The following is a 27,324-nucleotide window of genomic DNA, read 5'->3' as shown; positions in this document are numbered from 1 at the left end:
AGGGTCTATCAGTTTCCTTGCGCACGCGCTCGTCACAAGTTGCTCGTCGGACGTCATGACATGAAAAGCGCTGTAAGTTATTTGTCCCCTCCCCTTTCCCGCAGTCTTAGCGGTCATACCTCCATCACTCAGCTGCTGCAGCCCCAGACAGGTATTCCACACCTCCAGCTACCTGCCTACCTCTGCCTCTACCTGTCACTCAAACCTGTCGAGTCTTTTTTTATTGCTTGGTTGTCCCGATGCAAGTAGGAACAGACTGACGACTCAGCAACGTCACTGTACTGTAGGATGTATCTGTATGGCATAGGGGTGCCAACAGTGAAGATTACTCTGGCATTAGTAATTATCACTGATGTTTACAAATGTCACCGCAGATTTATCAATATAACTGTGAAATTATGTTCGCTACTACACCGTCAAACATTCATGAACTCATCAGCGTTTAAGTTAAAGGGACTTTCCCTGCGTACACATTGCTTTAAGTCTCACCTGAAAAACATACATACATTATATACAATGTATATACATTACATTTTGTTTTCCTTCTGGGAGGGAGAAGCGGTGTCTCATGGCGGAAAATAGAAAGAGGAAAAACGGCCTTGCCGAGACTTGGTGTTTTAGACACCTCTGAGGCATTATTGACAAGTTGCTTCGTAAAGGACATAATTATATCTTACATCTGAATGGTATTTGAATCACCGTAAATGTTAAGTTTTGTCTAATAAACGTTCAGTGAACTTACCATTCCGTATTTCATTTGACCTATTCTCCTAAACTTTTGCGAAATACATCTTGTTCGTGAGTTAAATTCCATCCGTTACTGTCCCCATCTTAATCACTTATCTTGAATCCTTGGATGTACTACACAAAGCATTTTCTACTTTCTCCTCTCGACTGAACAAATTCCTACTGAATTCGCTGATGAAAAACTGGAAATCCCAGCATCAATCTCGATCCTTCATTATACTATCCAGGCCGGATTTTCAGCTCCAGAAATCTCCCTCTCTCGCTTCCATTCTCTTGCTCAGAGATGGAGAAAAGGGATGGAGAATTGTTTCCTTAACAACAATGGATCCGTCCGTTGGAAATAACATGTCAGCAGCGACCTGAGAGTTACAGAGGAGGGATTTTCCGCCAAAAGCCGCTTTATCCACCCGGGTGGGTGGGGTACAGGCTCGAGCCGCGGCTGGCCCACCCGGACATTCCATGGAGGATGTGGCCGGTTTATCACCTGTGTATTTACCTGAAACTGGCCGCTAATCCTATTACGGCGGTTGGTGTCAATTAATTTGTTCACCTGTCCGGTCGTGGTCAGTTTTGGGGGAGCGAGGGAGGAGCTTGTGATAGCCACTCGCCCCCTCGAGTGACTGCCAGCGGCCGGCTACGTACCAAAGAACAATTAGAGGAAGAAATGTTGAGCTTGGTTGTGGAAAAAACCACTTTCTTCCTCCACCCATTATGTGCTTTTGTTGTTGTTGTTGTTGTTGTTGTTGTTGTTGTTGTTATTGTTGTTGTTGTTGTTGTTGTTGTTGTTGTTTAGTTTCACACGGTTCTGTTTATATTTTAAAGCAGATACATACATTCAAAATAATTACTCTTTGGTTTTTCTTCCTCATTTTGATCTTGTCCTCATTCTTCATATTTGAACTACTGAGAAAGTTGTGTCTATGCATTGTTCAGTTTAACTTCCACTACACTGGGGTTTTGTTTTTAAATGATTTTGCTTTTGAATTGGGACTCCGCATGTTTCTGCACATATATAGATGCTACTTTATATCCTTCTCTACCACCAGTAAATCTCATGCACTCCTAAATAAATAATGTAGCTGTTAAATGAGTACTGGATGAGGCTGATGGGCGGAGCTCCATTGTCATGTAGTCAGACCAAACAATTTCGGACCTAGTTCATGGGGTACTAAAGAAAGAAAGAAGAATGGGGTCAGCCCTTGCATATCCGCAGGATGTTGAAATTGAAAAGTTGTCAACAGATAAGAAACGACAGAGAGTCAGACAGGCAGAGCCATGAAGGCAAGACTTATGGTTGGTATCTATGGTTACCACAGCCCGCGCTCAACGGTTGTTCGTGCATTACTGAACCCACAGAGAGGCAAACAGTTCAAGTAGTATGGTTGGTGTCTATGGTTACCGCAACACATACTCAACGGTTGTTCGTGTTTAACTGACATCCCCCCTCAATACTTCTTTTCTCCCTATACCTTCCCCAACCACCTCTCCTCTCATTCCCCCAACCCTGTAGGGATACTCCAACCCATCCATACCCTCCGAAACCTCGTGTTGCCCCGACGCCATTCCGTAGTGACGCTGGCCGGCTGCGCTATCGGGGCCCCCAAATCCCTGGCCGATCATGCTTTATCTGGTTGCTATTATTAAAGGAGGGGGGTAGGGATGAAGGGATGAGCGAGGGAGGAAGAAAAACGGGTTACACCACCTCATGCCGAGGCGAAGATTACAGGTGTCACATCAAATTTTAATCTAACTTTAATGAAAATTCTCAGTAACGGTGTTTGGGGTTGTGTTTTCTTTTTTTCTGGAGTTTCGTTTCCTTGTACCCGCTGGCTCTGGGTGTCTTGTTTTCCTTATTCCTTCACGCAAGATGCACTCTTCCTGCACCACCCCCCACCCCCCACCCCTTCCATGATCTTTTTTGACTCTTGGATGCAATGCATAGGCTACGATTATTCAGTGAACAGGAATCTCACTCTCTTTCGATTTATATTACTATTACAGTTGCAAAGACGGCATGCGTTTTACTGGTTTAAAACAAATTAACCCTGGTTTCAGAGCTGACTTACAAAAAACAACCTCCAATTAAAACTGTGCAGTAGGAGCACAACTGTGCCAGTGCACTTAAATGCACTAATTTCTGAACATAGTTACTACTTTCGTTTTCGAACCGGCCAGTTGTATTCTAGCCTTGTGTATCTGTCTTAAAAATGTTTTTAATTCTATTGATGATGGATCACTATGAAACACGAAGGAGGACACCTACCAGCCATTTCTTTTGACAATCTTTCTCTCATAACCTCCGTCCCTGCTCCCTCCCACACACCCTCCCCCACTGACCCTCATCCTCCAAAGATAAGACGGAAAAGACACTGGCCTGACACTGAATACAGTGTCCAGCTGCTCTCATCTCTCATCAGAAGAAAGAGACAAGGAACTTAGTCGATAAATATCGACAGGGGGCCGACAAATGGTTTAAAATGGGAAATGTGTGTATATGGGTGTGGGTTTGAAACAAACAAACAAACCAACCCATGTGAACCCCGGGCCGCAGGCCTTCGATGTAGTGATTGAAAAAAAAAGGATGTTCTCAAATGGTTCAATTCTCATTTGGTCTGATTCTCAAATGGTACCGGTATACTCCCCCCCCCCCCCTGGCCGCAGGCCTAGGAGTAAAATTTTATAGACACTGACCTTCTTCCCAGGGGTCATTGACCCAGTTTTAGCTATGAGAGGTGGTTCGCCCAGAGGCTGTAGAGTATACTGGGGCGGTCTCTTTGATGTCTTGAGAGGAAACTTGGCCAGGGTAGTACATGCACCAGAACTGGTGGACACCAAGGACAAACATGAAATCGAAGCAGTTTGCTTTCAGAGGGAACGGTCGTCAGCAACTCAAACTTCTCTGTTTTCTTTTTTTTTTTAAATCTGACTTTCTTTGTGGCCCCCTGACTCCGCCCCCCTCCCTCTGTAAGGACCCCCCTCGACAAGGACCGATTTTTGTCAACATTTTAAAGGTCGCTAGAGAGGGGTTCCACTGTATGACCTAACCGCTACTGGCAGACGGCCTCAATCTTCACGCGCAAAGACGAGATTAATAGGTGCTCGGTTTTGGTATTTTGAATTACATTACATTAAACCTTTGTTGGGTTTCATGGTCATGGCAACAGCCATAATAATATTACATGATGTATAATATCATATTTCAGCATATGTGAATTACATGTCATCATACTAAACTGTCATACATTTTTATTCCTACATTATTCTGATTGATCACAACCAAACCTACTATCATTGGACACATCCAAATGCAAGCGCCTGTTCTTGACAATTTCCCTTTGATCTAAATATAAAATCAGTGCAATTTCCTGGGTCGGGCTTTGCCACGGACACTCACGGTTTGGCCTGTAGGTAAAATGTACAATGTATTTTCTGATTTGTGCACAAAAGCTTTTTTTCTTTTTTCTTTTTTTTAACATAACAATGTTTAATGTCACTGTATGTTTAAAAGACCATGGTCATATTTGTAAAAAAAATGTTAAATTAGAAAATAAATAACATTTTGGTTCATGATTTTTCCTACACCTGTGCTAAAAATAAGAAATAAAAATGTCGGGTATATAAGTCACTCAAATACAGATAGGTATGAATGGCTCGGTTTGAGTTTGTTGCAGTTGACCCTGCACAATGCGACATATCATGTTTTTGTTGAACAATTTTGACGTCACCCCTCCCATAGAGTGACGTATTTCACAACTTCCTGTGTTACACAAACTCTGTGATGACCAATTTTGACGTCACCCCTCCCATAGGGTGACGGATTTCACAACTTTCTACAGATGAACAATTTTGACGTCACCCCTCCCATAGGGTGACGGATGTCACAACTTCCTGTGTACACAAACTGATGACGTATTTCACAACAAAATGGCGCTGCCCATGGTCAACCTCGAAACTATCCGTATAGAATGGGGGCGTCCTCGCCCCCATAATAACACCGTGCTCCCAAACATATTAATATGGTCTTAGGCCTAAGCAATGTCACAATGACAGCACAACAGCAGATGCTGATTCTCAACAGAAGCATGCCCCGCCAGATCCCATCCCGTCGTCAGAGATAGGGCTCAGAGCAGACGACACGAATTCTGCACTTGACGATTCCATCCCAGGACACGAACGCTCAGCTTACTGGGCCTAATGGGGTCAAAGTCGACCATTTATACCCAGAAAGGGCGATCCCACAAAAAGCGGTCCCAGAAAATGCAACGTTAAGACGCGACCCTCCTTTGTATCGGGCGACGACAGTTACTCATCTGCGAATTCCTTATTCAAATGGAATGGAATCAACAAATTTGGGAGTTGGGAGTTTCATAGGAAGCAAATTCATACAAAACAAAATTTGTCAGAGAATTTTTGACTGAAGTCCTAAACTGGTGCCGAACTAGCGATCGCTATAGAAGGCATCGGTCGCTATTCTGCACTGTGGGGTGTGCGTAGCGTCGCTCACTGCTGGCAAAAGTTGTCGAGTTCAAGTTCGACCCCTTCAACATCACTGGGGTGTATTAACAGCTCAATGGAACAGCTCCTGTTCTATTGCTTCCATCTCCCTGACAAAGCCTCTGCACCACGGAGCTAGAGATTAGAGATTCTCCAGATTCTGCTTATCTGAGCGGCTCCGCACCCAAGATCTTTAGTTCCCGCACGGGGCCGTCTAGATAAGCGTGTTCAGCAGCTTGATAGGTGGGCCACTTTCACATCCCTTGGCATCACGAACTAGGCTAGGAACGCTCATAATATCTGTCAACTCTTCTTCTAACTTTTATTATGTAAGTTTGGTTTGTGAAACAAAGAGAGATGACAGGGTGGGTAGTTGCAGGGATGACAAATGATGTGATGATTTGAAGTTTTGGGGACAATTCTGTACTCAGTTTACGTACAGGGAGAGAATATTGTCAATAAGATTAGAGGACAATAGAGGCGAGAGTACCTTGCTTTTTTCTCTTCTGAAGAATTATGTCGTGTAAATAGGAAGAAATGCATTTGAAATACAGAATTCACGCAATCCCCCCTCACCTCTCATTCTCCCCTCCCCTCCCCCCCCCCTCTCTCTCTCTCTCTCTCTCTCTCTCTCTCTCTCTCTCTCTCTCTCTCTCTCTCTCTCTCTCTCTCTCTCTCTCTCTCTCTCTCTCTCTCTCTCTCTCTCTCTTAACCTGATAACCGAGTTTTAAAATCACCGATAAAAGAAGCTATGAAACGAGCCAAGAATTCGACGAATGAACAAGGATGGAAAAAGATCCAAGTGAACTGATTAAAAACCTTGCCTTCCTCCTTCCTCCCCCTATCTCCCTCCCCAAACCTCCTCCCTATTCCCCTTCAATATCACAGGCAATGAAACCCTACACACAAAATGACTTGAAACCGATACCGTTATTTTCCACACCATCCAGACACACAAATCCATCCACCCGGTTTCTATTGAGCAAGGCCGGTTGGCACAAAAGCCGGGTATCCTAGGTGCACCCGAGGATGTCGTGGAATCTTTGGAGGGGTATGGGAAACCCGGGTGTTCATCAAAGCGGGGTACGGGTGGAGAAATCCCACCCGTATTGATGGCTGCTGCTTTTCTGTAGGGACCATTGTGGTACTTGGTGACAAGCAGAAGGGAACTATCTACAATCTACGTCATTCCATTTCTGCCTCTTTGACCTTGCTGGCATTCAGGCCCTTTAGCAGGCACAAGTCTGAAAAGCAGAGGGGTCGAGTGTAGGGCTGGGTGGGGAGAGGGAGGGGCCTCTAACGGCAAAAATGGTACACGCACATACATGCAAAAAAACCGGGGGGAGGGGGGGTTTGTGGTTTGAGACAGGCGGACAATCATAGGGCCTCTAACGGTTTAAGTGATGAATGCTGAACGCGACACAACAGAGAGGGAGACACGGTAAGCGAAAAGAACCGAGCGAGAGAAAGAAACGTTAGACGAATCCTACCACCTTAACAGCTCGGGTGGATGAAAACGTAAAGACTGGGACCGGGTACTCATAAAAACACACCCTTCGGTTTGATTGCTGGCATTGGGCAAAGAGATGCAAGCCCGAACAGGTTCCCACCTTGATGTGTCCAAGCGACACCTGCCTCCAATCTATCTCTGTTTAACGGCCCAGTGTAACAGTAAAGCTGTACTTTTCTCGCTCCCAGAACAAACCAAACGTCCAGCCCAAATACCGTTAAACCGCTGTCTTGCTCGGCCACCCAGCCTCTGGTTCCGGACAAGCGTTAATGAGACACACAAAGAAAATGAGACCCGCAAAGAAAAGAAACAGGGTCGGTGAGAAAGAGAAAGAGAGAGGTAGCCGAGGGTGTGAAGAAAAGCGAAGTGAGAATGTGAAGCAAAGAAGGGGAAGGAGAGGGTTGGGACCATGGCACTGTGTACATATTGTTTTGCTGCCACAAAGCTGAGACAGGCGCTCTGGAAGACGGTCAACACGCAGGGGTCAGCGCTGTGGACTGTAGACTGACCAACATTAATTCCTACATGTGGTACCTACCTGTGGTCTCATACCTGTACCTACCTACTTCAGTCACACAGCACACACGCGAAAGTGGCTGGCTGCGGACACAGCAGAGGAGATTAAACTACAGGCAGGCTACCACTGAACACTGAACGATATATAACTTGTTGCCACTGAAGTATAGCTCAGCACAGTGCATGCTGCTAAACCTAGACCCTTATTATTATTACAGTGGAACCCCCCTTTTAAGAACTCAAATACATTTGAGAAAAGCAGCCCTTAAAAAGAAGGGAGTCTTAAAATGGGGTGACATTTACAAATGTTATGAATTGAAAATGTGAAAGTCAAGGCTGGACCGGCACGGTGGCCTAGTGGTAAGGCGTCCGCCCCGTGATCGGGAGGTCGTGGGTTCGAACCCCGGCCGGGTCATACCTAAGACTTTAAAATTGGCAATCTAGTGGCTGCTCTGCCTGGCGTCTGGCATTATGGGGTTAGTGCTGGGACTGGTTGGTCCGGTGTCAGAATAATGTGACTGGGTGAGACATGAAGCCTGTGCTGCGACTTGTCTTGTGTATGGCGCACGTTATATGTCAAAGCAGCACCGCCCTGATATGGCTCTTCGTGGTCGGCTGGGCGTTAAGCAAACAAACAAACAAACAAACAAAAAAGTCAAGGCTAAAGATGGTGTCTTAAATTAAAGGACATTTAAAGGGGGACTCCACTGTACCAAAACACCTCGTAATTATGGCTCTCGTGTCTACAGGTGCATTCTCACTTCAACCCATACACTCATCATTTTAACACCTTGAGAAAAGCTACTGCCAACTAAGGAGAGAACACCTCGGTGAAGCAAGCTTAAAGTCACTTCGAATTTCATTTAAGAGCTGCTACCCGACATATCAAAGAAGTCGGTTCATCAAAGGGGTAGACTTTTCTTTGCGCCAAACGGGTAGATGTTCTGGACACAGTCGGGTGGGTAAATCCACCCAAGCTGCGACAATAAACTCTACAGCACGGCAGCCCCCAAGGCCAGAAACTGCATTAAGCCGTTGGAGCGACCGCTGATGCCATTCATCATACCCGAGTAGTTCGCAATACCCCGAAGATGCCAGGGCACCAACCAACCAACACCCTGCCCGCAGTGTTGACTCTACAGGTACCCAGAAACGCAGCGGCAAGGCGGGTATTTCCACAACGAGGTGCAATTTTCCGTCACACAGAAGCCCGGCTGATTAGTACCTTTGGACGATGCCGTGAAGCAAATCCACTCTCTTGTGCACATCAATAGACACCCGTCGGGGACAATCAAAACGCAACAGCCCATGGACAAAAAGAAACGGGTAACGGGAAAAACATCGCCCACCCGGACAAAATTCCACTCTACGGTCGTCATTGTCACGAGAGCTTCAGTCTGGTATCCATGATCATATTATCAGTAGCTGTCACACAGGGAAATCATAGACTAAGAATTCACACACAAAAAAGAAAACTTTGTTGCACAAAAGTTAGGGCGGAAGGCACTTGTCATTGCGAAACTTGCAACTTCCCTGTATCGTTCAGAGTGACATTTATGAATTGAATACTAAAGCAAAGGCCAGGCTAAATTGGATATTTCGTTCATTACCAAGAATGCAGCCTGGAAGAGTCAGTTACCAAGAGAAACTTTGGAAAATTGAGAGATCAGGTAGTTTTCCCTTACGATTTCCACTACCGTGTCAGTAGTTCCGTTTTTCTCATACAGTTTCAGTTTCGATATTAGGAATCAGGGATAATTTAACGTGGGGTTTCTTTCAACTTCAATAGAAGACGACAACAACGGCATAAAACAAAAATCCAGGAAGATAACCCACGGCAAGTTTGGGTGCGACAAAACCATGGACCTCTAACACACAGATACCATCTGGAACACGAGTACCCTGTCGTGCAAGTTGCATCCTGCACGCTACCGACCCTCCCACCACCCCCCTCTCCCTCCCGCACCAATATCCCCTCCTCCTTAGTCCACCCGCTTATGGCCTCCCATACCTGAGCACCGTCTGATCTACCTGTAGCCGTAAACTGCTATTAAGGCGGCTTTGTCAGCTGGCACAACAGGCTCCTCGAAGCCTGTGTGACTGTGTGACGCGCGCCTCATCAAATGGCCCAGGCCAGGCGAGGGCGACTTTGAACCTGTGCCAACAGCGCCATGGCAACTCTGATACCAACCCATCTCCGCGACTCGAGATCTGGGGGCCTCACCTGTAATACTCCCTCCACCCCTCCCCTAGCCCTTCCCTTCCTCGACCCACCCTTCCACCCGTCTTCTAACGGTCTTTTTTCCCCCTACCCGTTTCTCCACCCCGTACCCGGCCCTTTAATCTCAGCACCCATCTCAGGGTTCTCTCTCTATGATGTGGTTGGGACCGCCAAGACCAGCCTTGCCTGCCTGCCTGCCTGTCAGGGCGGGTTTGCATGTGGGAAACCACCAAATATCGAGTGATCGAACAAACAATGATTAGCCGTACTCCTCGCCCAATAGCTGTCTCCCCGCTCCCTGACACTGTGGTTAGACCAGCGTACGTCTGGCGTACGTCTGGCTGTCATCCGATTGTACCATGAACGACAGACAATCAACGCTTTCATATGATTAAGGGTAGCGTATTGTTTGAATTATAAGAAAGAAAAAGCTAAACTGAAAATTTTTCCCATGGCAATGAACCAGACATTTTGAGAAAATGTTATATAATGTCATGTGAAAGCAGGTTGGCTATTATTTAAGCAAAAATATCAAATCTTAAGTGCTCCCGATTTCAAAACCTATACTAGGAATGCTCCATACTTCACTTACAATATTCTACTTTATGTATTTTGTGTGTGAAAAGAAAAGAATCCGGACATTTCCAAGTTTCTGAAGTCATGGACATACACAACGTTCTACATTTTCCCCCTTGTCTGCCAGTATTGATGACAAACGAGCACTGGAAACAAAACCATTACTCCAGCAGAAAACCCCCCGAAGGAAAATTTTGACAATCTATTCTTAGGTTCCAGATGATTAATATGATAACGTCATTTCAATCATCGCAGCGGCCCACAACAGAAAATCATTGCAGTCGGCCACGGGAGTTTTCATTTTTGAGAGGTGGACAACCGTTCAGGTTTACAGAGAAGGAAGCAGTGTCCGAGTTATGCGTGCTTGTTACTATTACTGTAATAAGGAAAACGATCGATCAAAAATAATCCGCGAGTTGTCTTTTCATCTCTCTCTCCCTTTTTGTGACTTTATAACGGGTCGTGGACAAAAGGGGAAAAAAAGAACACAAGCAATGCAGAACGTCCATGCAAAAAGGATCGATGAGTCACAACCGCCGAACAAAACCAGAAACACAAAAGAAAATAAACCCACCACATCAATAGAGGATGAAAAAAAACCAAAAGTAGAAGAAAGGAAGCAAAAGAAGAAGAAAAAGAAGAATGGCAAGTGAATCAGGGGTCTCTGCACTCGCACCGAGTGGCAGTAAACGTCCTTCGATTTACAGTCCCATAAATTGTCAGCTGCCTCCCTTGTGCAAAGCGACATCCGATTTTAAACAGACGACATTAAACTTTTTGCTGCCCTCGTTTAAGCCTCGATGTTGACGCGTACGTTATCAGTGGAGACCACGAACGGCTTTGATCTCAACTATTCAATATCTTGGATCCCTACCATGAACCCTAGTCAACATGGCAACAGGTCCTTAAAACACAAGTGCCCTTGCCACTGCTAGCATCAAGTTGCTGTCGGTCGTATAAAGGGAATGACTATGACTTCCTCGTCAGAAAAAGAAAAACTGCAACGCTGCTGAATAAGAAGAGAAACAAGAAACCATCTTTCCACTTTTGCGGGCCACATCATGATAGTTTTTCCTCTATGAATGTCATTTGCATTAAAATTGAATAAATGGCGCATTTATCTTACTTGAGCCATCCTTATTAATTTCTCAGAAGGAACCCACCATAGTTCACGACTGAAAACTGCCTCAACAAGCTTCTAAGTTCTTATGGACGAACATTTGGTTGACAAACACAAGCACAGGCATGTCATTGGATTCTTAATCGATCGCAAGGAAAAAAGGGAAATGTCAAACGCCCTCGATATTTTTATAAATATAAGACATATTTCATATATTATGTAACATTATATTTGAAATATTATATATTATAGTTTATATATTATATAATATTATATTTTGATATAAGATATTGATTTGTGTGACATCGAAGGGAGTTTGACTTAAATCGTCAGTGAGTAGACATTGCAATTACGTAACACGGGCATCTGCGATGTATATAGAAAACAAAACAATTCACTAGAGAGAGCCCCTCCCCTCATCCCCCAACCCCCCTCAACCACAAACCTATTTGTGCACCCTACCCTATCCACCCTCCGATCAGATCTGTGCAAAGTTGGCACATCGGACTTGATGCATACCTGTTGAACTGTACATTCCAGAAAGTTATTTTCTCGGTTCCCGTTAAATATACAACAGCTATTCTCAAAGGTTTGCTGGGCACTTTATACTTAATGATGACACTTCTTCTGCCATGAATTGGCAAGAAACTGGAACAGGATACTGCAAGTGACCTGCTATTACTTATACAGTGACAAGCGGGGCGCACCTGAACAGTTGGCTGTGATAATCATCTCTGCTTCTGCCCACTGTCTAGATTCCTCTCTTCTGATCCTCCTTAAATCGGCCTTTCAGTTTTGTTCAAAAATTCCATTTGTTCGCTCAAGCGCAAACAATAAATATAGCTTTGGTGCTTTCTGTGCAGTGTTGGATTTTGTGGATGAATTTTTTTGTTTGTTTGTTTGTTTGTTTGCTTAACGCCCAGCCGACCACGAAGGGCCATATCAGGGCGGTGCTGCTTTGACATATAACGTGCGCCACACACAAGACAGAAGTCGCAGCACAGGCTTCATGTCTCACCCAGTCACATTATTCTGACACCGGACCAACCAGTCCTAGCACTAACCCCATAATGCCAGACGCCAGGCGGAGCAGCCACTAGATTGCCAATTTTAAAGTCTTAGGTATGACCCGGCCGGGGTTCGAACCCACGACCTCCCGATCACGGGGCGGACGCCTTACCACTAGGCCAACCGTGCCGGTTTGTGGATGAATTAATTTCTTTGAAGCCATTGGTGTCAATCGGCGACATGAATACATCACAAAAAAAACCTCAAACTTAATCTGCACAGGAAACAGCTAAGATGTTGGTTTTTGGTATGTGTCTAAAATGGAGTGATGATCTTATTCCACGAAGAAGGCTGGGTAAGTCTAAGATAGAGAACAGAACAGTCTTCACGGGAAGTAATGTGGCTTCCAATACTCTTGAAACCGAACACAGCCGAACTTCGAACATTATTATTCAGCTGTTGGTACTATTGCCGTGCATCATTAACTTTCTTGTGTTAACGTCATTACGAAAGGGAATCCAGGATCGCAAGCCGGTGCATATAGTGATTTATACACCGATTCGGCCTGCCCTTCGTAATCCTATCTCTCTTTCTTTGTGGGGTTCTTTAAGGCAGGCTAAAGTCGTGCGGTATCGTGTAAATCTGGATATTAAAAGCACGGCGGGTATCCTCCAGCCCGGGTAGAAGCTGGAGGAGTAGTCTGGACTTGCCCTAGGACCCGGCCACCCGGTTCTGGCCTCGATCCCCACCCCATCCCAGGTGCTGTGGTATCGGTCTACCTTCCCTCGCGACGGAGTTATGCGGGCCTTGCTCTCATATCCAAGATGTATTGAACTGGGGTTTGTTTGCGGGGCTTTTCTGGCGTACGCAATAAATACATTCTCGCATCTCCTTCAGGATGACTTCAGGTGCTTGAAACCGCAGGTAAATAAGGGACCTGATCAAACATCACCCGGTACGCAGGTGCCCTTCCTCCTCCCCTCCCCCATTTCTCCCACCACGCCCCTCCCCTCCCCACCATACCTACCTCTCTTATCTTCCCCTCGACCAAGCCTCCATAGGTCTACCCCCCTCTTTTTTTCAAGGCACTTCTCATAAAGTCGAGTGTGAGAGAAAAGGCAAGTCAACGTCAAACGTGAAAACGCACTGATCTGCATTCAGGGCACATCTTGCTCACAGGCTTATGAACTTGGCTTACACATTTATGCATATATGGTGAAACTAGACTACAGTACCTTTTCCTGAAAAGCAAATAAATTCAAACAATAGAACAAACACAAGAATTTATTTCGCTATATAGCATTACAACCATTGGTACTTGTCCCTGTCATGATGAACATTGAGGAAGCTGATGCTGTCTCGCTTTCAAGATTGTTTAGGTTTCTGCCGCAACCCAGAATATTTCGAAGTGATTAAACTTCAGGGCGTTCGTAAAAAGAACAAAGGGAAGGTTGGAGACATTCGCACAACACCTTCCTGTCTTTGAAATGATGACCGTAGTTAATCTTTAAAGACGACACGGACGGAGTTAACAATGGGAACTAATCTGCAGCATGCACAATGTGCAGATAAATTCAAACTCATAAAAACAGACTGAACACTTAACGTTTCGTGTTTGAAGCTAGTAAATAAAGCAGGTCTATAAAACATGATACACTCTTTTGAACATACATTGTATCAGTTTTTGCTTCCCGGGGTGGTTGTGCACGATAGGGCCAAACTGGGTGGGAACCAAGCGCTGTGTGTTTTGCGATTTCAACCAATCACACCCAGTGTTTGGGTCACACATCAAGTTGGGCACTTTGTCGTGCTTGCCACCCCAGGTCTTCAACCTACCTGCCTTTCCGAGAGAGAAAAAAATCCACGCAGAAAAAATGGGGTGCCTATGGAGAAGACCGGCGTAGAAGCCTGAGTCAGCTCATAACGGGTGTTGTATGGGGTGGGGGTACGCCGGGTACAATTGATTGAGCGCAGCCCTCGGATGACACCTAACGGGCGTCTGGGTACCCTACCCTGCTTGCCTCTTATTGCGACTGCTGATAATAAATCTGCTCTCAGGCCTCGGCTTTCACTCTCCGTTCTCAGTGCACGCACGCCCTCCTTCACAGAGTTGTGCGGGCTATCGAGGCCGGAAACGAGGGGAGAAATTGAATCCGTCCCTTCCATAAAGGCCATTGAAGTATGAGCAAAGAAACCCTGAGATGTCCCGGAGACTGGCTGTCGTGCCTACCTAAGTGGATGCCGGGAGATGGACGAAGACGTGGGAGGGTACTGGAGGGTATTGGGGAAGGCAAAACTCGATCAATGTTGATTACAAAATCGTTGACGAAACCTTGTTTCTTCCTGGAGTTATAAGTTTCTTTATTCTTGCCTAGAGTCACAACTGATTCAGCATCGTCATCGTTGTATTTCCGTGTCCCTTTTCAGCGTCATTAAACCACCTTTGTCATCATCATACTTAGATGTTAGTTTTCAGTGATAAGTCGTCATCAACATCATCACGTTCAAGTGCACGTGTTTATCGTCATCATCATATTTATAAGTGTCCCTTTTAAACGTCACCCGTCATCATCATAATATAAAAGAGTGCCCCTTGTCAGCCCCTTTAAGTGCCAGTCACTACCGTCACCATGATGTTTAAAGTGTTCCTTTTTAGCGTCATCCTTCATCATTTTCATTATCATATTCTAAGTGACCCTTTTCAGCGTCATCACTAACAACGTCATATTTAAGTGATTCTTCTTGGTGTCACCAGTCATCATCGTCATTATCGCCATCGCCCTTCTATCTGTCAGATTCAAATTGGAACTCATTACGTTTTTATTAAACTCTGCATATTTCATGTGCAGACGGTGTATACCATAATAGATCTACCAATCTTTCATGTACGGCAAAAATATGTATCAATACTTTTTTTAAGTCATGCAAAACCAAAATCAGTATGCACATTTCTTTTACACACATCACAACCTGTATCTACCTATCTGTTATCTATTTTGTGTATGTACTGAATTTTTTTCTTCATCTATCTGTATACAAATTTCCTTATCTACTGCGTATATTTTTGTTTTATCTATCAGTATCAAATTCTCTCTCTTTCGACAACAAAGTGCACAGAGAATAAAAGCGTCTCCAGTCCAACGTTTCTATACCGAGCTCAATATAATTGTGAGAGAAGCAACCCCCCACAGAGGCAGACCAAAGGCTGCAAACACAGAGAAAATGACTGTCCCCGTCCCGAGCGAGATCAATACGCTACCCGGGTTATCTTTCAGACATGTCGCGTCCTGCTCAGCTCTCTGCTTCGGGAGACAGGAACCGGGTAGATTTCATCGGTTATAAACAGTCCCCCAGATGGTTATCTGATCGCGCTGCCTGCCTGCCAACCAAGCTTTGAATCGATGAAGTCTGTAAGTTACCACAGTGTGTTGAGACATCTAGCAGTAAGCTTTGTTTAGATGTCTATAAGCTTTAATTGGAGTGTCTATGTTGAACAATTCTGATGAGGAAGATGGTGGGATCACCGTCCAATCTTTTGCTGGAAGTTCGCGTTAGCTAGAAAAGTCCCGACTTAGTCCTCGAACTCGCACACACACGTGAGAAGCTGTGAAGAAAGTTAACCGTGGTTGAAGCCCTTCGTTTAAAGCTGGTGAATGTACGCGCGCAGCGGGGACCAAGCTCCATGGCGACCGCATGTTACCCAATTAGGCGTCAACAAGTTACAGCTCAGACAAACATCACAACCGAGGACTGACCACAATAAGGCCTCCTCCAGTCATTTCTATCTCTCGGTTACAGCAACTTACTCGGGGGAGACCGCTTAACCCGCTTTGTAAACCTTTCTCATTTAGTCAATTCATTGATGCAAACTCCGATGACGACATAAAAACCAGCAACGAAATGAGCAGCATCTGATGACTAGAAAAGATGAAAGAAAATGAAAACCAGCAAAACGTCTGGAAGGGAGACAGACGTCAGCAGAACCTGCTATGATATCCAGGTAATCAACGTGAGATCGATGTCGATCAATGCAGGACCTTTCAGCCTCGGACACAGATCACGTCGGTCTTGTTAAAACCGTCATGTTGGAAGTCTTGGCTTGTCAAAAAAGAATCAATAGCTGGATGTTCCAGGAAATAGTTGGGGAAAACCTGCTATGATATGCAGGTAATCATCGTGAGATCGATATAGATCAATATAGGCACTTTCAACCTCAAACGCAGATCGCGTGGGTCTAGTTATAGCCGACATGTTGGAAATCTTGCATCCCGAGAGAAGCATATTAGTTTGATGTTCAATGCGGATAGCGTCAGTTCTCATTCTTACAAACCAACGTATAATTATGCAACTGGATAAATCAAGAGCCACTTGGGCCGCTTGAATGGATGATATCAAGTATGCCACAAGGAATTCATTACCATAAAAAAAACATTTCTTCAAAAACACACTCCGGCAAATTGTAAAATTAGTACACAACTTTGGACGAGCATACATAGCATACTAACAAAAGGGAATTTTCATGTCCTACAGGCTAAACATTTCGCCTCTTAAGGACTGGACTTATATTATATGATGACATAGCATACTACCTCTACTTGTCCCTTTTATATAGGCCAATAATTGGTCTAAACAGGACGTTAAACTCAACTAGTCAGTCTTGTTACCAGTGAAGTACAACCGAACGTGGGATACAGTACGTGTAAGACGGGATGATTAAATCTGACTTAGTGTAGGTGCAACAGACCTCTGACACGCACAGACATCTGGTCAACTGATTAGACAATTGTCCTGAGCTGCTGAGTTTCTCAAAAGGACTTTAAAGTCATCTTTCAAACCAGCAATTTCACACTTCACTGGGACTGAGGCTGCAGCTGACCGAGAAAGTAGAAAGGGCGAGGGGAGGAAGTGGGGGTAGCAACTAAGACTGCTCGTTTCAGAGGATTGTTCTCTTGTGCAACCGACACCCGTTATCCCCTTAGTTACCCCGGATAAGAAAGGTAGCACGGCTAAATCCTCGGCTACTGAGACTAAATCCATCCCGGCCTTCTCCTCATGCATGAGCCGATGAAATAAATAGAACGAAGGTAAAGCGGTCTCACGAGCCTTCTTAGTGGCTTGCGAGCAGTTTTGCTTAAGAGGGAAAATGCGATTCGAGTTAACCCTTTGTAACTGGCAACCAAACAATAAAACATAAAAAATATTGTATACCAAACAATAAAAAAAATAAACATAAAGATAAACAACAACAACAACAACAACAACAACAACAACAACAACAACAACAACAACAACAACAACAACAACAACAACCAATATTGAAATATACGCAGATGAATGCAATTCCATAAAAACATACATTAAGATAAAAAAAAATAAAAAAAATGGATTACAAAAGATAACTCCTGTACTTTTCAACAGTTTTGGCGCCATACGAGATGCTTGCACCGAAGCACGGTTTGATAAAAAAATGAACTGTTTTAGCACCCATTTGTTTTCAGGTTTCAAAGGGTTACGCATCTTGTCTTTCTTGCTATCAGTAATTCAGGCTGACTTAAATGTAATATTCATTTTTTTTACGGCAAAGCAACAAATCAGTATCACAATTAGCAATATCTCACTGAAAAAAGCAGGAGTACAAGAAAAAGATGGAAACAAGCAAATCAACACACAATTTACTCTACAGATGTGGTTGAACCAGATCAACATATTTTTATGTGGCCACTAATATTTGTAATAATAGATTAAAACAAGAAAACAAACACAAAATAACACACATGCAAGCAAACACAAAAGGCAAGCGATTCACAGAGCCTATTCTATAGATTACACCTATCACCTCACAGTCTCAAATCGATCACCTCCAAGACGATGACACAGCCAAACGAAAAAGAGAAACCAAACAGAGCTATCAAAGACTAAAATGACAGCGAGTTGAAAGCAGCATCCAAGGAGATCTGTCTGCAGCAGAGAGATCAGGGATGGGGAACCCAGATCGATTGACGGCTGAGCTAGCGCTGTGAGTGGCTGGGCAAGAAAAAGGGGCGGGGCTAAGTAAGTCTGAGGAGGATTCAACGGGTAGAACTCAGAACTCAGAACTCAGAACTCAGAACTCATTTAATTGTCATAAAAACACAGTAAAGGGTTTATCAGACACGAAGTGGATATTTGTAAAGACAAGAAGAAATATCGTCCATGGAGCAGTGATTACAACATTGTTATGTATCTGTAGTTATGTCATTATTGCGTATAATCATGCAGTTGTATACAAATTCAGCAAGTTGTTGCTGTATCGATACGTCTTGCATCGTCATCAGCTGACTCGGATTTCGAGCATTAACACGTGCATGTTCCATAAGCTGCAAGCGTAGATCATGAAATCTTGTACAACTATCCAGGAAATGGAGCTCGTCTTCAATTACGCCACACACGGTGCACTTTCTATCCTCTCTGGGTGTGTTTGTGTATCTCCCCCTTTCGATTTTTAAATCGTGAGCGCTAATACGCAATCTACACAGTGCTTTTCTGTGTTTGGGGTTGGTTACACATGTCAAGTATGCTTCACAGTCGTAATCGCCGTCAGTAATTGTGTTGTAGTATTGCAGTTTTGAGCCCTCAGTCTTCTTTCCTTGCCAAAATCGTACGTATTCGTATTCTAGTCCTCGTCGTAGAGTTTTCATCAGCGCATTCTTTTGGACTGCTGACTGAAGTATCCAGTTATGGTCCAGTCCGAGGTTACCTATGATTGCTCGAATGAAATGTATCCATTGCGGTGAGCTGTCTTGTGGTCTGTCGATCATGTCAGCGTAAGCCTGTCGTAAATATGAATTTTCTTCTGACTCAGCGATGTGGGTCCAGAAGTTTATTGTTTGTTCAATTAGTTTTATACCCACAGGGAGTTGCCCGAGCTCTGCTAGCGTTGGCAAGTTCATTGCTTTACTGTGGACGCCAAGAAGGCGTTTACTGAATTTTAAATGCACTTGTTCATGGGGTAGATTATTCGATAGACACTTATCGAATATGTCGGGTAGCGATTGTTCGTTTTGGATGTTGATTGCTGATGGGAACCAGACCTCGGCTCCATAAGTGGACACAGGGGCGACTAAGGTATAAAATAGTTGCATCATTGTAGTTACTTTCATCTCTCTTCCTCTAATTAGTCGTCTCAGGGCATGCGATGCCTTGTTTGCTTGCTTGGCTAAATGTTCCTGGGTTTGTAAGAATTTACCGCTTTTATGGAAGATGACCCCTAAATATTTATATTGGTCTACACTTTCAATCATATGTGTGCCACAGTTAAATAGTATTGGTACTTTTGGGTCTGTGCGGGTAAATATTATCACTTTCGTTTTTTCTTTGTTTATTTTAATGCCCCATTCACTGCTGTAGTCATTCAGTCGGTTCAACTTATTTTGTAGTCCTCTTTTGGATGTGGACAGAATTACCAAATCATCGGCGTAAAGTAGGCATGGGATTTCTGTATTTTGGGCACTGTTCAGACTTGGTGAGTCATTCCCACGCAGATAATCTGGGAGATCGTTGATGAATATGTTGAAGAGTGTGGGGCTTAGAGTATTGCCTTGATGTACACCTTTCCGGACGGGTATGTCATGTGAGTGTCCGAGTGCAGTCTTAGTGCAGATAGTAGATTTGCTGTACATATCTCTTATAACGTTGAAACAGTTCCCCATAACTCCTATCCTGTTAAGTTTGAGGAGGAGAGCTTCGTGCCATACGTTGTCGAAGGCCTTTTGGAAGTCCACGAAGCATGCATACAACCTGTCTTTTCTGTTTGTAATTATTCCGTCGACGATCTTTTTTAGGATAAATATTTGGTCCGTCGTTCTCGACTTCTTTCTAAATCCGGCCTGTTCCCTCGCATATAGATGATTAGATTCCAGGAATCCATTTAGTCTATTGTTAATGATCTGCGAGAAAAATTTCCCTAGGTTATTATTTAGTGTTATCCCACGATAATTACCAGGATTCATAGGGTCACCACTCTTATAGATTGGAATGTTTATACCCGTCGCCCATGCTTTGGGGCACGAGCCTATGTGCAGTTTGACGACCGAGAAATGTAGCGTACCTGGCTCAGTACCTGAGATTGACAGTTTTTGCAAAGAAAATGTGGGGTATTGATGTATTCTTGATGTAAGGGGTGGGGTTTAGGGACTGAGGAGGGGGACAGGGGGAGCTTAGCAGGAAACAGGGAAGACAGGATGAAAGAAGGACAAAGATCTATATTAACGCATACCTAAATGTGCGGTTATGTGAAGAAAAAAATCAAAGAATATTCTTTTACTTGTACGCAAGATTCTTCTGTGAAGACGGCATTTTACACATCTATGCTCCTTGGTTATCCAAGAATTGTTGATGACAATGAACGAAGCTACTAGCTAGCTGCCCTTTCCCCACCTCCTGTATCACCAACCCCTTCCCATTTTCTGCTTGTTTGTGTATCTGTTTTGTCTTTTGTTTTGTTTTTCGTTTCCTGAAATGAGCTAATGTACTTATTCCGCCATCATGCTAACCTTTGTTTTGTAATTACTATGATTGCTTAAAATAAGCATTATATGCTTGAGTATGTAATCATCCATGCATTGTTCTTGTCATGATTAAAATTGAATAAAGTTTTGTTTAAACCAATGAACGAAGAAAGTTATGTTTTCAGAAAGTATTTGTAACAGAAAGATGACGTTACAATAATATGTACATTTTTCACCTCTACTTATACTTGTGACTAGCGTGAGCCCACCCCCCTTTCCGACTGCTATTGCTGAATATGCATTATAACTAAGTCGACTCCATCCTGACACACACTACCAAATAAATAAATAAATACATATATAAATAAATATTTTTTTAAAAAACAGGCAATTTATAAAAAAAATTTGAATACAGAAAGAAAGAAAGAAAGAAAGAAAGAAAGAAAGAAAGAAAGAAAGGACAAGAAAAAGGACGAAAGAAATAAACAAAAAAAATGAAATATAGAAACAAACAAACAGACAAATAAATGAAAATTAATCCTTCAATATCTATAAACAATGATTTTTGTTCCCCAATACGCACAGACTGTGTTTACATAATGTAAAAATAAAAACAACATGTCATCCCACATACAATAAACAGCTGACACATTATGTAAGATGATACGCATAATACTGTGCCTATGCATAGTCTACTCATGAAATTGTTTTAACAAAAAAGAAAGAGATAAAGCAAGACCAAAACTGAGCCGCATCTTGGGATGAAGAAGAAGATAAAGTACATTTTATCTTAGTCGTATCCCTATACGGCTAATATATCCATGAAATCGTTTCAACGAATTAATGCAAAGCAGACACTGACCCGCATCATTTTGGGATGAAGATAGATACAGTACATGTTTTTGTTAACCGTATCCTGCCTCCCCCCCCCCTCTCCTACCCTCCCCTCTCTTGCGCCCCCCCACCCCCCTACCTCTCATCCATCATCACACCTATTAAGCGCAAACACATCCGTGTCAACCTGACCGATACGGATTTGATAATTAGACACCCACCTCACAGATGAAAAGTGTATCCTGAATTACGCGCATACTTATTACACAGCATCCCGCCTCTTTCTGTCTTGCTTCATAATGCACCCGGCTCGTGAAAGCTAGTCATACAAGCTCAGTTACAGATTACAGTGGAACCCCACTCTTCAGACACAGCCCCCCCCCCCCCTTTTGAGACTTTGCTTTTTTTAAAAAATATTTTCTGTTTACAGGCTACAGCCTCTTTAAAGTTACATACATTTTAAGACTCCATTCCGTTTTTTGCAGACCTAATTTTCTTTTTTTCTTCTTTTTTTTGTGTGATTAAAAAACGGGGTTCCTCTGTACTGATGCGGTGAAGGTTTTTTTAAGTGGTAACTTACTAAGTGCGGGCGTGATCGTGCAAGGCTTTCCCATGTCTTTTTCAACTCGTCGCTAATCCCCCTGTGCCGGGGCCCACTCTACCTGCAACCCTACCTCGGGTGAAGACTAGTCATCGGATGCGGAGACTGAGCATCTAGGGCAGGTGTATTCAGTGTCAGGTGTGCGTGAGCGTGTATGGGGTATATATTCGCATGAACAACTTCTCCTTATCCACCCGCCTTCATCTTCCACCACCTCTCAGATTAAAAAAAATATCGCTGAGTGAGATGATTGTTTTGCAGTCGGTGTTGTAACTTTACCGGATCTCGGTAACAGTATCCAACCCATCCCCTTAGCATCCCCACTTCCTGGGTGTAATTTAGTCGTAAAATAAGAAATAACAAAAAACAAGCCTACGTCTCGGCTACTGGTTGTCACAAGTCAAATGACGTGACGTGAAGTCCCCGTGACTATGAACTCATCTTTGTTTCTAAGACATGGTTGATCTCGAGAAATGAAAGACGAACAAACAAGCCCATATCCTAAGTACTCATTTGATCTGCTGTGGTAAACAAAATTAAAATCTACATTGCAAAAGCCTGCCAGTGCGCAACAACGCAGCACACCACAGGTGTAAATGCATCCTGAATAACATCTTGGCAACGGGCCATGTTCTACCCGGCTCGCCATAAGCCGAGATGATGTCACAGAAAAAACACCTTCGATAACGTTCAACAATGGGAAAGAAGATTATCATCTCCCGCAATCATAAACCCGCCATTTCATACAACTGTATCGCTGAAAACGTTTAAAACAAGCGCCGTTGCAGTCTGAACTCTGAAATTGTCGTCTGCTCCGATCATAACTTTCGGTCTGTTCACAATCAGCATGCGAGAGACCCAAACACCCGCAGCAGACGACAAATCACAGAAACAGTGTTCAGTCCATCATCGAAACGAAACCAAGATGCAGAAAATATATCGAAAGTATCAAAAAACTTACCTTTGATGGCTCTGATAGGGCAAGCTTGCTTTCTGCGAGACATGTTTGCGGCTGCTGCCGCCTGGCACTCTACTCCCAAGTCTGATTCTGTCTGCCGAGCATGCGTGTCGCATCCCGTCATACGGCTGTCGCAGAAGTACTGAGGCCCTGTAGGGGATGGCTGGCACACACAGGTGGGTAGGTACAGCTTTGCTGCTCGCGCTGTCAAACGGATTCTAATGATGGTGGGGTCGAAGTGGGCGGGGCCAAATCGCAGGTAATAACGGTATTGTAGGGTGGCGTGCTTGGTTTCTGTGACTGCTAGCGTATCTCAACGATAACCCCCGTCCCTTCCCTTCCTCCTTCCCGCTCCCCGTCTCTTTTACTGTTCAGACTTGATGGGGAAAAACTGTTAACTGTATACCTATGTGTCAGTCCGAGTCTTTTTTTCTGAGAATATCGCAGAGAGAAACTCTCAGCATTAGTCGACCGCGGTGTTCGCGTGTAGTGTAACCCACTGAAGCCTGGGACTGAAGAATGATGAAAAGAGTTGGGCTGGGAGAGATCGAACTTGGCTATTGTCGATCCTTCACCTGCGCGATTCTCTGCCGTCGACACACTGTGCTAGGGAACCTGAGTGCGATTTGGACTGACGTGTGTGTGTGTGTGTGTGTGAGCGACGCAGAGCAAGTAAGCCGAAGAGGTCGGGGTAGAGGGGGTCTCGGGTGGAATAGTAGAACGGGGTACACGCAGCAGAGAGATGGTGATTGGTTTTTCCTGAAGAGATCGGTAAACACCGGTGTGACGTTACCTGTCGTCGGTGGTGATGGGGAGGGCTGGATATCATCCAATCTTTTTGTCACCCTGGCACAGCCCGAGATGTATGCTTGACACGACACGCAGAACAAAATCCTTGAGTGCGTCCTGTTAAGACTGAGTCAGTTAGACCTAGGAATCTTTTGTTTGAAAATAACCCACACCAGGCCAAGATGTTGTAAGTGAGGTTCTACTGAGAAATTTACTAACGTTTATTAATGGCGCGATCGCGCAGTCTTTGGTCTGAAAATTATTACACTAGTCCGAGATGCTGTACAAAGTTAGTTATATTTATTATCAGTCAACATGCTGAGATGATAACAAGGCGGGGATGTGAAACGAATAATTATGACTTCGCTGTGACAATGTTGGTTTTCAAGGGATGTATACGTTGTGTGAGTGTTTTTAGCATGTCGTTGTTGTTTGTTGTTGTTGTTGCTGTTGTTGTTGTTGTTGTTTTTTTGTTGTTTTGTTGTTGTTGTGTTTGTGAGAAGGAAAGTACATCCAACTTTGTATGTGTTTTTTGTTTGTTTTGTTTTTTGTGTGTGTTGTTGTTGTCTTTCTTGATGATGTTGTTTGGTATTAGGGTATACATATGGGAGTGGGAAGCAAGAAACAAAGAGAGAGAACAACCGCAGAGGCTGATACGGCTGATGCGAAGACAAGAAGAGAGACTGAGGATTTGTCCCCAATAAACAGAATTTACTTGGGTTTAAGCCGCTTAATCCGTAATAATTACTGTGGCGCTGAATACACTTGTAACGAACCCATCACTCTATCGGGTAGAAAATCGAGGTCATCTCCATACTTAACTGTAATCGCCCCAAAGCCAAGGAGAAGACGATCAACCAATTTCTACGGCTGGTTGGGTATTGGTTTTTGGTCTGTTCTTGCCCCACGCTTGTCTTAAAATGACGAAGAATTTTTAGGCTCAACCAACGATAAGCCGCAACAAATGATGACAAAAGTAGCAGGATCGGTGCGATTTATTGCGACCAGGCATTTTTATATATATTCCATTTACTCCACAAGACACCGTGTAAGTACAACACACTAGACTAGTTATAGAGACCAGATACTGGTTTTGGGTCAAAATACTGCACAACATGCCATACAGGTAAACTGCACGCGCTAAAATTACCAGATAGTGGTGTTCGGACAAAATACTGTTCAAAAACAGAAAGAAAGCAAAAATGTGAAAAAAGACAATTGTGAACAAGTTATTGTAACCAAAGATTGATTTTCGAACAAAACTCTGTACACGATGGTCTAAATGTATTGCATACAACTTAGAGTAACCAAACTCTAGTCTAGATCGAGCGAGATGATTTAAAAAAAATAAAAGAATAAATAAAGAGACCATGGATTGTTGTGTGTGCATCTCACTGACAGAACAAGGAAGCAAGAAAGCTCCCCTTCAAGGATCCCCCCCCCCTCCACCTACCTACCCATGTGATCGATCACGTACACCGTCCTGGCTTTACATTTTCACATGGGATAAGAGGATACCTCAAGTGCCACTTTGACAACTGCCAAATGTCAACAGCCAGGCTGAATTTTTCGTTGAATTTATTTTGCAGATTGACATAGGTGTCAGTTACAATTCAGCAAAAAAAGTGCAATCTGCTCAGAATGCAGCCAGGCTGTTGAATTTTGGTATTTGTCCAATTTGAAGGGTGCTCTTCTCCCATGTAAACTATTGAACAGATCTATGTTGGTTTGCATGATGCTTTACAAGGGAAGGGATGTGATATATCTTTAAATTCATTCTTTCCTGTTCCTGTCGCCCATGACATCGAGTCTAATTCTGCTATCGTGTCCGGGGTTGTGTTAGAAGTATGACGATTTGCCGTGATAAGTATATTGTCGTCTCATATACGACCGAGTTGAATGCGCATTTAATATTGTACTGAAGGTATTGTTATTAAACCTAGCGCCTGTGTTTTTAAGCCCTGTGATAACAATAGATATATAGATCGGATTCTCCCTTTCAGGCTATGAATAGTTATTGTCGTCATTTTTTTGTCTGCTATGAATAGATAACAATGTTTAAAAAAATCTTACTGCATGCATATGTTCGCAAACTATTCTTATGGGAAAAGAAGTCATTGCAAATCAAATTGAGGTCAAAGACTAGGCGGTTATAGATTGTATAGCTAAGTAATTACAACTATTACCTGTCAGAGTAGATGGACCTTGAATAAATAGTGTGTGTGTGTGTGTGTGTGTGTGTATGTGTGTGTGTATGTGTGTGTGTGTGCGTGCGTGCGTACGTGCGTGCGTGCGTGCGTGTGTTTGTGAGTGCGTGCGTGCGTGTGTTTGTGAGTGTGTGTGTGTGCGTGCGTGCGTACGTGCGTGTGTGTGTGTGTGTGTGTGTTTGTGTGTGTGTGTATGTGTGTGTGTGTGTGTGTGTGTGTGTGTGTGTGTATGTGTGTGTGTGTGTGCGTGCGTGCGTACGTGCGTGCGTGCGTGTGTGCGTGCGTGTGTTTGTATTTATGTGTGTGTATTTGTGTGTGTGTGTGTGTGTGTGTGTGTGTGTGTGTGTTTTACATGAGAAAATATTTTTTCTGTCAGGTATCATTGCACATGTCTACCGCTGTGTGTGACACTTAATAATTCGATTGCACCCCATTCCCTTCAAAGACAAACAAAAGACAAGTCGCGTAAGGCGAAAATACAATATTTAGTCAAGTAGCTGTCGAACTCACAGAATGAAACTGAACGCAGCAAGACCGTATACTCGTAGCATCGTCACTCCACCGCCCGTGGCAAAGGCAGTGCCCGTGGAATTGACAAGAAGAGCAGGATATTCGTTGCGCTGAGAAGGATAGCACGCTTTTCTGTACCTCTCTTCGTTTTAACTTTCTGAGCGTGTTTTTAATCCAAACATATCATATCTATATATTTTTGGAATCAGGAACCGACAAGAAATAAGATGAAAGTGTTTTTAAATTGATTTCGAAAAAAAAAATTTGATAATAATTTTTATATATTTTATTTTCAGAGCTTGTTTTTAATCCGAATATAACATATTTATATGTTTTTGGAATCAGCAAATGATGGAGAATAAGATAAACGTAAATTTTTTTTACAATTTTCAGATTTTTAATGACTAAAGTCATTGATTAATTTTTAAGCCACCACGCTGAAATGCAATACCGAAGTCCGGGCTTCGTCGAACATTACTTGACCAAAATTTCAACCAATTTGGTTGAAAAATGAGGGCGTGACAGTGCCGCCTCAACTTTCACGAAAAGCCGGATATGACGTCATCAAAGACATTTATCAAAAAAATGAAAAAAACGTTCGGGGATTTCATACCAAGGAACTCTCATGTCAAATTTCATAAAGATCGGTCCAGTAGTTTAGTCTGAATCGCTCTACACACACACACACACACACGCACGCACACACACACACACGCACGCACATACACCACGACCCTCGTTTCGATT

The 27,324-nt window shown here is 43.5% G+C and overlaps 1 protein-coding gene across 3 annotated transcripts in view; it reads right to left on the bottom strand.

Moving 5' to 3' along the window:
* LOC138969990 (ras-responsive element-binding protein 1-like) overlaps nucleotides 1-23,332 on the bottom strand; it is a 73,540-nt gene extending 50,208 nt beyond the window's left edge. For all 3 annotated transcript variants that reach the window (XM_070342590.1, XM_070342591.1, XM_070342592.1), the window contains exon 1: nucleotides 23,075-23,332. In XM_070342590.1, coding sequence (XP_070198691.1) covers nucleotides 23,075-23,195 — 121 coding nt within the window. In that variant the 5' untranslated portion in view covers nucleotides 23,196-23,332. The remainder of the gene's footprint in view (nucleotides 1-23,074) is intronic.
* Between the last annotated feature and the right edge of the window lie 3,992 nt (nucleotides 23,333-27,324).

Source organism: Littorina saxatilis, linkage group LG1 (assembly GCF_037325665.1).
Source record: "Littorina saxatilis isolate snail1 linkage group LG1, US_GU_Lsax_2.0, whole genome shotgun sequence".
Taxonomy (NCBI): domain Eukaryota; kingdom Metazoa; phylum Mollusca; class Gastropoda; order Littorinimorpha; family Littorinidae; genus Littorina; species Littorina saxatilis.
This window is presented reverse-complemented; position numbering and strand designations above follow the sequence as displayed.